General features: G+C 42.3%; 2 protein-coding genes across 2 annotated transcripts; one reads left to right on the top strand and one right to left on the bottom strand.

Annotated features, from left to right (window-relative positions):
* Nucleotides 1–1,594: 1,594 nt before the first annotated feature.
* LOC6564368 (protein amalgam) lies at nt 1,595–3,058 on the bottom strand. The gene has a single exon (XM_001990621.2). The coding sequence runs from the start codon at nt 2,922–2,924 to the stop codon at nt 1,911–1,913; it is 1,014 nt and encodes a 337-aa protein (XP_001990657.1). The 5' UTR covers nt 2,925–3,058; the 3' UTR covers nt 1,595–1,910.
* A 3,135-nt stretch (nt 3,059–6,193) lies between these two features.
* On the top strand, nt 6,194–10,009 carry LOC6564369 (homeotic protein bicoid). The gene is made up of 4 exons (XM_001990622.2): nt 6,194–6,511; nt 6,587–6,662; nt 7,495–8,546; nt 8,683–10,009. The coding sequence occupies exons 1-4, from the start codon at nt 6,365–6,367 to the stop codon at nt 9,007–9,009; spliced, it is 1,602 nt and encodes a 533-aa protein (XP_001990658.1). The 5' UTR covers nt 6,194–6,364; the 3' UTR covers nt 9,010–10,009.
* Nucleotides 10,010–11,861: the final 1,852 nt, after the last annotated feature.

The following is an 11,861-nucleotide window of genomic DNA, read 5'->3' as shown; positions in this document are numbered from 1 at the left end:
TCAACGCTTGTAGCAGTGCACGTGTTGTCTCCGTTCCTGTGCCCAGACACCAACTACAGACTCCCAGCACACAGCGCCCAGCACCCACCTCCCACCTCCAGGTCCAGCTGGGGTGTGCGTGTGTGCGCTTAGCGGCAACAACGCCAATTACAATATAGACAGACATTTAGTGTAGGATTGCATTTAGGAATTGTGGCTGCCCCAAGGAAAACACATGTGCAAAAAATGACTATGAAAAATTGTCCAAATGTATTTAGCAACGAGTTTCTAATGGAAACAATTAAGTCATTAGCAAGTGCTGATTTTGATGATGACTGCCCCCAGTGGGAGAGACAGGTGGTGGTGGAGGGGGAGCGGAAGGGGAGTGGAGGGATGGAGGGATGGAGGGATAGAGTCTGCTAAACTAATGTGCCAGGCCTTAATAGAGTTGGTGTCCACAGAGACATCGCTCATGTGGTTAACTGCTCGGCACATGGCACATGGCACAAGGCACCCACATGGACCACGTGCTTAGTACTGTAAATACATATATATATTGTGTATATGCATATTTATATATATCCCAACTCATGTGTGGCCATAGTTTAGTCCCAAGTAGCCGCAAGAGTGGCACCAACAGAGCGACGGCTCTTTTCGGGTTTGCCTTTACAAATGCCTCACATTTTTCTCAATTACAATGAACAACTTACTTTCTGATGTGTGTGAGTGTGTGTGTGTGTGTGTGTGTGAGTGTGCGGTTGGTTGTGTATGGGTATCAAGAGGTGAATTGAAGTCCATTTTTAACCATGATTGAAGAGTTAAATGTTGTGGCAGTTTGAACAGCTTACCATAAATGCGATCTCTCTCAGAAGTGAATACCTTTTTTGTAAGCCGTTTGGTTAGTTGGGAATTTGAAGTATTTCAAATGCGTCTCTTACAATTTGATTAAAATTAATGTTTAAACTCATTTTTAACCATTTTGCTTAAGACCCTTTTTGCAAATTGTATTATACATACTAGTTAATAATCGACTTCAAGGACAAAACTTTTATAAATATTTATCGAATTATTAAATTTGAAAAATAAAGTGTAAGATTCAAATTATTACTTTTTCTAATAATATAAAATTCGATGAGTATTTATAAACTTCGAAATCCAATTTTTCAAATGCAGACAAACTGATTTCTTTATTTCTCGGAATAAAAATCTTAATAAAAAAAAGAAATAAAAAAGCTGAATGAAATGCTGAATGAATGCTACTCTGAAAAACTAGCTAGTGATTACTGACTGATAAGACTGATAAGGCCGTATGTCAACGCATTTATAACCAAATAGATAAGCAAATATATGATTGGAATCAAACGGCAAACATATTGATAACACCTTCTGATTTGAAGTTTGGCTTACCTTTTTATGCCCCATCGAATATCCCAGAACAGACCCTTGCTTATCTTTATGACGACTGTGTAAACATCCCTCAGAACATGCCCCACATGTACTTATCTATATAAGTATAAATTATCTCGAATCGAGAAGGAAACACATATTACTATATGATGATATACATGTGTGTGTGTACATATATATATATATATATATATATATATGTGTGTGTGTGTGTGTGTTTATTTATGTATACTGAAAACGCAACGATGGGAAGCGAGTTCTCAAGGCACAAACATTCAAACGCTTAAAGTGAATCGGAATCAGAGTTAATTGAATGAATCATTAATAATAAGAGAACTACAGACCGCATCCGAGTGGAAGCTGCGGCCAGACATACAAAACATATAGCATATATAGCATATGGAGAACATAATACCAAACAATTGCCGAAAAAATTAATATATAAATTCAAGTCTTCTTCTTCTTTGTGTGTGTGTGTGTGTGTGGGGGGGTGTGCGTGTGTGGGAAAGCAGCGGGCACACCTCCTACGATGAGGATGAGGGCACCGGAATGACGGTCTGGAAGAGATACAGCCGAGCATCGGCATGTCCCAGCTTGTTGGTGGCATTGCAGTAGTAGTCGCCGAAGTCCTCCTCCGATACGCTGGCGATGCGCAACACCGACGTGGTCGTCTCCGAGGATGAGGCCGTGTTGGAGATCTCGTAGTGTCGACTCGATTGCAGCTGCGCCCCATTCCTGAACCACACCACAGTTGGCGACGGATAGCCCTGAACGCTGCACTCGAGATCCACCAAATGGGACAGCATCTGCGCCACCTTGGGTCGCTGCACAGCGATCTGGGGCCGGAACTCGACCTCGACACGGATCAGTCGCCGGTCCGGCTGGCCCTCGCCGTTCTGGGCAATGCAATAGTAGCCGCCGCGATCCACACGATGTATCGCCCTGATCCTCAGCGTCGGTTCGTTCAGCAGATGGCCACCCGCTGGCATTATGGCATTCTGTTCGCGTGCCCAGGATATGGTGGGTGCGGGAAATCCGCTGGCATGACACGATATCTCCAGATTCTGTCCCTCCGTGACCAGCATGCTCTTTGGCGTCAGCTCAGAGATTACCGGCGGCGTCTTGATGAGCAGATTGAGCTTCTTGGTCACCTTGCCGGTGGCGGAGACAATCACCTGGCACTCATACGGACCCATATCGCTCGCCTCGATCTGGCGTATGCGAAAGCTATAAACGGCACTGTCCTTGCCAGCATTCTCGTGCACACTGACATTGTAGCGCTGATCGGGCAGACTGAGCATGTTGCGCATGCTGAGCACCACGGCCGAGTTGGGATCCGTTTTGGCCCAACTGACAGTCAATTGACCCACATGTTCCACGGTGCAGTTGAATTCGACGCTGTCGCCCACACTCGCCACCACATCCTGGCTAATGTGGCTGATAACTGGTGCTGTGGCAGCCGTAAGTGATATGCCACTGAGCAACAGCAGCGACCACAAAAATACCAGCTGCAAGTCACTCTTCCTCATTCTCCTCATGCTGCTGCTGATAATGTGGCCAATGTGATGATTCGATTAGCTCGATGGAGAGTTCAATGCGCTGCTTGCTGCTTGCTGCTTGATGCTTGCTGCTTATTGCTTGGCTTGCGTTTATTCGGCAAGAGTTGTTTGCTTCACGTTCGATGCGCGACTGACTTCGAACTTAAAATCGCCGCTCAAAAACACAGCGTGGGCTGCTCGCAGCGACGTTGACGTTGACGTCGCCGACGCTGTCGCTGTCGCTGTCAGCGCTGACGTTGACCGATCGTTATGTTGATGTTATTGTTATCTGTTCAAAACAGAAGAAGACACCGAAAAATCATTGCGTCTATCGCTTCCTCTCTGTTTCTATTCTCTTTTGTTTACTTTCGCGCACTGTCTGCGAGAGCAGTTGAGTTGTCGCTGTTGTTGTTGTTGCTTGACTTATCAATGAGTTTAACTTTGGTGCACTCTTCGGCTTGAAATTGATTTGTTTTGCTGCGACTGCTGCGAAGGCGACTGCGACGCGACTGCGATGGCGATGGCAGCGTTGTCCGTTTTGAGTCGCGACTCGCCGTGTTCAGCTAGACAAAGCTGAAGGCAAATTTAAATTTGTGACGCCATTTGCCCCTGAAATACCGTTTTGAAGTTCGTGGAAAGGTGCTGCACGCACACACACACACACACACACACATGCACACACATGCACACGTACACACATTATGCATACGTTGATTTATGGCATGGCGCAGGGAACAAAGGACGAGACGTCTTCTGCTGGAATAACCTTTCGCCCGGGGGAAATGCCAATGCCAGGACACGATCCTGTTTGGCCAGCATATGCATGCCATCTCCTTCGCACTCACATTTACAGGGGCGCTTGCGTGAAAACAACACACACAAAAAAAGGGGGTGAAAGATTGAAACGCTGAAACGCTTCAGAACTGAAAATGCTGATGATGATAGTATTCAAATAATATAATATATATAATCTAAATATAATTAATATTTTATATAAATAGTATAGTATTAATATAATATAATATATATAATATAAATATAATTAATATTTTATATAAATTGATCTAAGTATTTTTGGTCATTCAAAATACATTTGAATATCAACAAAGTTGAAATTTCTTAATCTAAACATAAACAAAATCTGAAATTGTTATAAAGTTGATGAAGAATTGTAGAAAAGATTTTCAATTATTTTGCATAGAAGTTAAGAAATTGTTTGGAAATTACAATCGATTTTATTATTTAGCTAAAATACCTTTTAAAACTAATAAAATTATATTTTGCTGAATGAAGAATTATAATAAACGTTTTAAGAAATTTAATAAAAATTACAATCACTAATCGAAATTTATATTGAATTCAAATACATTTTTAAAATTTTTATTAGAATCATCTCTGGAATCGAAACATTTAAAATTGCTAATACGTTTTAAGAGAATTATAATTCATGTACTTTGAACATGGAAAGTTTTCTAGTTTTTCCAGCTTAAAGCAGTTGTCATAAATACTCATCCAATTCTTGCTAGGATTTTCCTTTTTTGGTTTTTCCAATATTTCATGGATTATGCACTTAAACTTGACTCTTTTTGCGTGTCTGTGTGGATTGAGGGAGTCGAGGCAGAAAACTATATGGGGATAATTCCTGAAAAATCGACTCGCACAACGACAGCAAATTAAATCAGACCTTAAAACGTGACTGTCAGTTCCGTCGAAATGCGGCGGATATGACAAAGGCGGAGTCGCAGTCGGGAGTCTGGAGTCTGGAGTCAGAATCGGAATCGGAGTTGGGAGTTGCAAGTTGAAAGTTGGTAGCAGATTAAACTGCATCCGATGCTCTGTGCTCAGTGCTCAGTGTTCGGTGTTCGGTGTTCAGTGCAGAGTGCACATTTGAATCAGATAATTGTAAATTGTGTAAAATAATAAATTTCAAGTTAACTATCTGTGTGGACCGCATAGGGTGCGTCTATTCATTTCGTTTGCCACAGTGCCCCCGCTGTGGCAGACAGAGACAGCCAGAGCAGAGAGCACAGAGCATAGAGCACCGAGAAGTGCTCACAATCGTGGCCCATCTAAAGAACAGTTGCAGTCCCACTACCAGTTCCAGTTCCAGTTGCAGTTGCAGTTGCAGCTACAGTTGAGGTCCAGCTATTTGGCTATTCATCGATGCTCGACAAAACTTGCATCGCCTGCATATGTGTGTATATATAATGTGTATATGTTTATATATATATATATATACATATATAAATATAAAAAGAGAGAGAGAGAGGTGCAGAACAGGGCTGACTGGCTGGCTGACTGACTGGCTGGCTGGCTGACTGTCTGGCAGTGTTCACGTTCACGAGCACAAGCGGATCTGAAACAGAAAATGTCAAAATTTGTAATTTATTACCCGAATCCTGTTTCTGTCAGTGAGTCTTTCGGGTGTCTCGCTTCGGCAGTGCGCAGGGACTGTTGCCATAGTCCTTTGTCACACACTGCGTGTGAATTTGTGGCCCACTCTGTATGTGTGAGTGTGTGTGTGTGTGTGTTTGGATGTATCCTTTGCGCCCTGTTTTGTTTGTTTGTTTTTTGGCTCGCTGCCTGAATACTGTGAATTGACTTTGGCTGCCAGTTGGCACAATTACAACAACAAACAGCTTTTGCCATCCAAAGTCAACACAACAATGATCGGTTACATATTTGCTAAACGGTATTAGCACATTTCACTCTGCTCCATAAATAAAAAAAAAAGTTACCATTTATTGATTGAATGCCTTCAACAATGTTGAAAAAGTAAATAAACATTTAAAAAAAAAAAAAATATGTTCGCAGAATATGCATTTAAGGGATATATTGAAAGTTCAAAACAAACATTTTGAAGTACTTGATAATTACAAAGAAAAAATTATGCAACTGCAATTCTTTCAAATTTCTATAAGCAAATATAAATGAATGATAAAGCATTAAAATTAAATAATATAATATATATCACTCACACATTAACAAATAAATATAATTTAACAAAAATGATATATTCTAAAATGCTCAAATTGGAAATCTTTGCGCCAAATTCTGATATTTCACACTGGCGTCATCTGTTAAATATACTCATGACTAAATTTACAGACGACAGTCTGGTAGCACTATGCGCTTGCCGGCGCCACCTAGCGACACTTAACACACACTTAAATGGCGTTACCAGATGTGCGCATTTAGTCAGTTATTTAAACAATCTGGCACTGTTTTGCATATTCTGTTTTGAATTGTTGTTCTTTAGCTTGAAATAACGGCGCTTTGCAGACGCGATGTAAATGAAAGAAAAATGTGGAAATAATAAATTAGCGTTCTTCAAATGTAACCGGTTACAATTCGCATGCAAATGAAAACTGAATTTCTCAAGTGAAACCCGCCGAATAAAAGAAAAAGCAAAAAGTGCGCGGCGGAGCTAGTTGTGGAAAATGGCGCAACCCCCGCCGGATCAGAATTTTTACCACCACACACTGCCACATCCGCACACGCATCCGCATCCACACACACACCCACACACACACGCACAGCATCCACAGCTGCAGTTGCCGCCACAGTTTCGCAATCCCTTCGATTTAGTAAGTGCATAGAATAAACAACGACAATTATCATTTTCTGGCTCACCATTTCCCATTCCATTTCCATTTCAAAAGCTATTCGATGAACGCACGGGCGCCATCAACTACAACTACATTCGTCCCTATCTGCCCAACCAGATGCCAAAGCCAGGCAAGTAATAATATCAATTTGTGTGCATGTGTGCAACTTATAGATATGCAAGTGTGTACGCATGCTCGCAAGTAAATACGGATACAGTGCACACTCAATATAACGAACTAATTACAGTTTAGTAATTAGTTTAATTTAGCGTTACAGAAAAAGTCTGTTTTATTCAATGTATTTTTCGTCTCTTAATCTCTGTCCTTATGCATATTTCTCTCTCTCTCTCTCACGCTAGTGATTTCTCCATTAATGCATTACTCTCTATCTTTCTTCCTCTCTATGCATTTCACTCTATCGCTCTCTTTATGTTTCGCTCCGTTTTTCTCTCTCTCTCTCTCTCTCTTCCTTTCTCTGTTTCTTTCTCTCTTTATCCACATATCTCTCTCCCTCTGTCTCTCTCGTAAATCTCTTTCTTTATCTCCTTATGCATATCTCCATCTCGCTCTGTCTCTTTTTATGTATATCTCGGTCTCTCTCTAGCTCTCCCATTCCTTATGCATATCTATCCCTCTCTGTCTCTCTCTCTCTCCCCCCTTTATGCATATATATCCCTCTCTCTCTTTATGCATATGTATCCCTCTCTCTCTCTCTTTATGCGTATATATGCCTCTCTCTCTTTAAGCATCTATATCCCTCTCTCTCTCTTTATGCATAACTCTCTCTTCCTCTCTCGACATCTCTCACTCTCTCTCGTTATATATATCTCTTTTTCTTTCTCTTATATACATATCCCTCTCTCTCTCGCTCTCTATCTCTCTCTGTCTCTGCTGTCTGTTCTTGATATGATGGTAATATCTTTGACTAATCAACCCCACTTCCCCCCCCAAAAAAAAAACAGATGAGCTGTCCGAGTCGCTGGTAATGCGACGACCACGTCGCACTCGCACCACATTCACCAGCTCCCAAATAGCCGAGCTGGAGCAGCACTTTCTGCAGGGACGTTACCTGACCGCACCTCGCCTGGCCGATTTGTCTGCCAAGTTGGCGCTGGGCACGGCGCAGGTGAAGATCTGGTTTAAGAATCGCCGACGCCGCCACAAGATTCAATCGGACCAGCACAAGGATCAGTCGTACGAGGGCATGCCGCTCTCCCCGTCCATGCCCAATGCACCGGCAAAGACAGCGGATGCGGATCCGCCGAGTCTGCAGGCGCTGAGCCTTAGCGGTAGCGCTGCCACACCCAATGCTCTGACGCCATCGCCCACACCATCCACGCCCACGGCGCATCTCGTTGAGCATTACAGCGAGTCCTTCAGCGCCTACTACAACTACAACGGCAATCAGCATACACAGGCCGCAACGGGTCAGCAGCGGATTGTAACGCAGATGCCTGGCCAGTATTCGAATGCATCGGCGTCCAATTCTGCTGCTCAGTTCTTTCCCGGGGCTGCAGCCATGCACCAGCAGCATGGCAATGCACATCAGCAAGTCCATCACCAGCAGCAGCAGCCACAGCAACTGCATCATCCCCATGCGATTGCACAACAACAACAACAGCAGCAACAACAACAACAACAGCAACAATACCATCATTTTGATTTTCAGCAGAAGCCTGGAAATGGCTGTCGGGTGCCGCTGATCAAATGCGAAAACGAGGACGACTACAATTTCAATGGATCGTATTATATGAGGACGGCGGCGCTGCCGCTGAGTGGCGTCGCTGCCAGCGGCATGCCGGCCGTCGAGGCCGTGACGTCTGCGCTCTCGCCCGGCTCCGAGGTCTATGAGCCATTAACACCAAAGAATGACGAAAGTCCCAGTCTGTGTGGCGGTGGCGGACCTGCTGGCGGCGGCGTCGGCGTTGGCGGCCCGTGTGCCACTGCTGTCGGCGACGCCGATGTTACCGACGACATGGACAATGGATCGAATAAGAAGACGACGACGCTGCAGGTGAGTGTCCGCCTTGCATAATGAACTGCTCAGATGGTATCCTGAAGTGTCCTTGATGCTTTCCTTTATCAGATATACGCAAATTAATTGCCTGTTTTTTTCACAATACAAATCAAATTCTCCTCATGATTTGCAGAACTTGGAGCCATTGAAGAGCAATAACAACAACAATGCGGTTGCAGACAAAACCTGTGACAATGGCAGCGATATCTTGAGCCAAGGACTTCTCGCTGTGGCACGTGGCAATCTCATCGGGTGTGGTGGCAGCAGCGGTAGCAGTACCTTTGGCAAGTTCGGCAAACTCACTGTGCCGTCCACGCAGCCGCCACCGCATCCGGGTGGCTCAATGGAGGCGATGCAAGAGTCAAACCAATATCAGTGCACGATGGATACGATAATGCAAGCGTATAATCCCCATCGTAATGCCGGTGGGAACACCCAGTTCGCCTATTGCTTCAATTAGGCTGACACATTAAATAATGCCTCAAAATAATAATAATTGTAAAGAAAAAAAAACCAAACAAATTTCAATGTTTGTGGAGTTTATAGCTTTAACCGTTGTTTCCTGATTGTACAAAGATCTAATAATTGTAGATATCCATATGCATAGTATTTAAGCCAATTTAACATTGTTTTAAACCAAGTATGTAATGCATAGTTGTAGCTGGCGAGTTTTTTTATGCATTTTCTACTGACATAAACTTAAGTCCCACTATTTGGAAACTTTATTTGTAAAGCGCTCTTTGATCTCAACGCTGTCTGGCTGGGCATTTGCCAAAGCCCATGAATGCCCAACCAGACACTGTTGAGACGAATATGGGCTTTAATTGAACGCTTTACAGAAGAAGTTTATAGATAAATATAAAATGCATTTCTTTCTTATAACTCAGGCCAACTGGCATAGCCTGTAAAACTGTACTGATCTAAATGAAAAATGTTTCTCTTCCTAATAATCGCATGTCTTTCTGTGGACACTATCTGCCATTATCAGTCGAAGATCGAACGTTTAACCAATAATGTTCTTCAGAATATTTTTAAACTTTGTTATGCCACAGTTTGCATGTTGCAATTAAGCATTCTTCACGTGAGAATTGTTTACAATTTGTCTCAAAACACATGTAAAGCACAGGCCTCAGTTATCTAAACGAAATCTTTACTTACTTTCAGTATGTAAGAGAGTTTTATCAGTTGAAAATGCATTCAAAATATGTATCCCAGTTACCCTTGAATGGTGCACCATTTAAATATTGTTCTAAACGTAACTTATCTACATATCTGTATGAAATAGTCTTTGGGGACATATTTAAAATATTCAGAGTATTGTTTTCTGTACTATTTTAATAAATCTTATAAACTACAATATATGTTTAACACTATGCTCTTAAGCTTTAAAGATACGCTGTCCTTGAACAGACTTCAGTTCGATTAGTATTAATTAAATACATATTATGAGGTGCTATTAAATCTATCGAGTAAAACGATCTTGTAAAGTTATTTAAATTCGTAAATAAGTACAAAGAATCGAGAATACTTAAAGCATGAAGCTTTTTAAAAGTTGAAATTTGAACTATATGATGGGGAAATAATTTTGATTATATGCCATAATATATTATACATTGCGATAAATATGACTAAGTAAAAGTACGAAAATGCATATTAGGGTTATGAGCTTTTGTACGCAAGTTGAATGCTGCATGCAACAAACGTTCGATGAACGAAAACTGTAGCTGGTTTTTCCGAAAATCTTATGAATTTGAAGCTGGAATACGCCACAGGCACATGTGTGCAATAAAATCGGATCCGCGAATTTTCCGCGAAATGCGCATAATAAAATTCGCGCTTAATTTAAATCCAAATCACCAGGTGCCTGTGTGTGTTTATATCTACCTGGCTTGAACTATTTAGGTAGGCTCGCTGGCTGCCCCGACCGGGTGTGCACATGCTGCCCCTACGAGGCGCCTCAAGCGCCGAACCATCGACCAATAGCAGGCAACTTGTTGCAGCACTTTTCTTTGATATAAAATACGGGAAATCCGAAATTAGCATGAAAGAACTAAACTTGGGTTTCTCCCATATGCAATTTTATTGACGCTTTGTGTAATTGGATGAGCTGCCGGGGGGCGCGCCAATGTGCAGCTCCGTGCTCCTTATTAATGTTGCACGTGATGTATCTTAATTTATTAAAATATTAAATATGTGCCACATATGCATAACTTAAAACTAATTGTTTATATTATTTTTTATACGTTATAATATTAATATAATACATTGAATAGTATTTGTCATAAAGTATTTATAATATAATACACCATTTTTTAAAGACTTATTTCAAAGACAATTTCCACATACAGGTATTCAGTATATTCTTAGTAATTCAATTACAAGTGAAAGTATCTGCATATCTACATAAATAACATGTATGTATATATATATATACATATATGTATCTTTATAGGACCACGTGTCGCATTCTACCCAAAAATGTACAGGAATATTTGTATGTTATGACTTTGCCTTTGTTCTGGCGTATTTTTAGTAAATTCGGAGAAGTGGCAAATCCTATAGCGCCAGTAATAAAGTTTTGCGAACTCGCCGAATTCGCAGTGCCGGCGACAGGGGCAAAGGGCGAAGAGAACAATGGCCGCAACAGTGTGAGAGAGAGAGACGACGACGACGACGACGCATTGTGAGCCTGTCAGTGTGACACAAATAAAGTCATAAACTGTTAAATCAAGCATAAAACCCTCGAAATATCCTTTTTCGTTGCATTATCCGGAGCGACCAAGAGCCGCGTCACGACGATCAGAGCAACGTATGTCGTCGCATGCCCTTGGATCGTCCTTCGACGCGATGTAGTCGTAGTCGGCTTCACTTTCGTCGACGTCTCGTCCAAACAGGTGCTACAAGTTGGACAACACAACTGAACAACAGATCCTCATCAGTGATGGGCAGCCGCCAGTTTACCTGGCGGCCAGATTCGGATCGATCTGAACCTGGACGAACTCACGTAACGCAACAAATCCGAGGCTAGCCGGATTTCGATCAAAACAAGCCCCTAGATTGTCCATGCCCTGGACTTGGCTAGTCTGGCTGGTGCCAGACGCACCCATATCGAGGAAAAGAAAGAGACAGCAACAAAAACGGCGGCAGCAGATGAGGCAGACGACGACGACAACGACGAAGACGAAGACGATGACAGCCGCATCAGCGCTATACAAAAGGATTTATGGCACTGTGCGCGAGTTTAGGCAAATTTTTCGTCTAATTTTTGGCAAACCCACCGTCTACCTAGCCAGGCTATATATTGGCCGAGTG

This window comes from Drosophila grimshawi, unplaced genomic scaffold, assembly GCF_018153295.1.
Source record: "Drosophila grimshawi isolate 15287-2541.00 unplaced genomic scaffold, ASM1815329v1 contig_311, whole genome shotgun sequence".
Classification (NCBI taxonomy): Eukaryota; Metazoa; Arthropoda; class Insecta; order Diptera; family Drosophilidae; genus Drosophila; species Drosophila grimshawi.
This window is presented reverse-complemented; position numbering and strand designations above follow the sequence as displayed.

Bases quoted from the DNA above. Each gene is read 5' to 3' on its own strand.
- LOC6564368 (XM_001990621.2), bottom strand. From the start codon at position 2,924: ATGAGGAGAATGAGGAAGAGTGACTTGCAGCTGGTATTTTTGTGGTCG.
- LOC6564369 (XM_001990622.2), top strand. From the start codon at position 6,365: ATGGCGCAACCCCCGCCGGATCAGAATTTTTACCACCACACACTGCCA. The intron at 6,512-6,586 runs GTAAGTGCATAG...CCATTTCAAAAG, and splicing joins TTCGCAATCCCTTCGATTTA to CTATTCGATGAACGCACGGG. The intron at 6,663-7,494 runs GCAAGTAATAAT...AAAAAAAAACAG, and splicing joins CAACCAGATGCCAAAGCCAG to ATGAGCTGTCCGAGTCGCTG.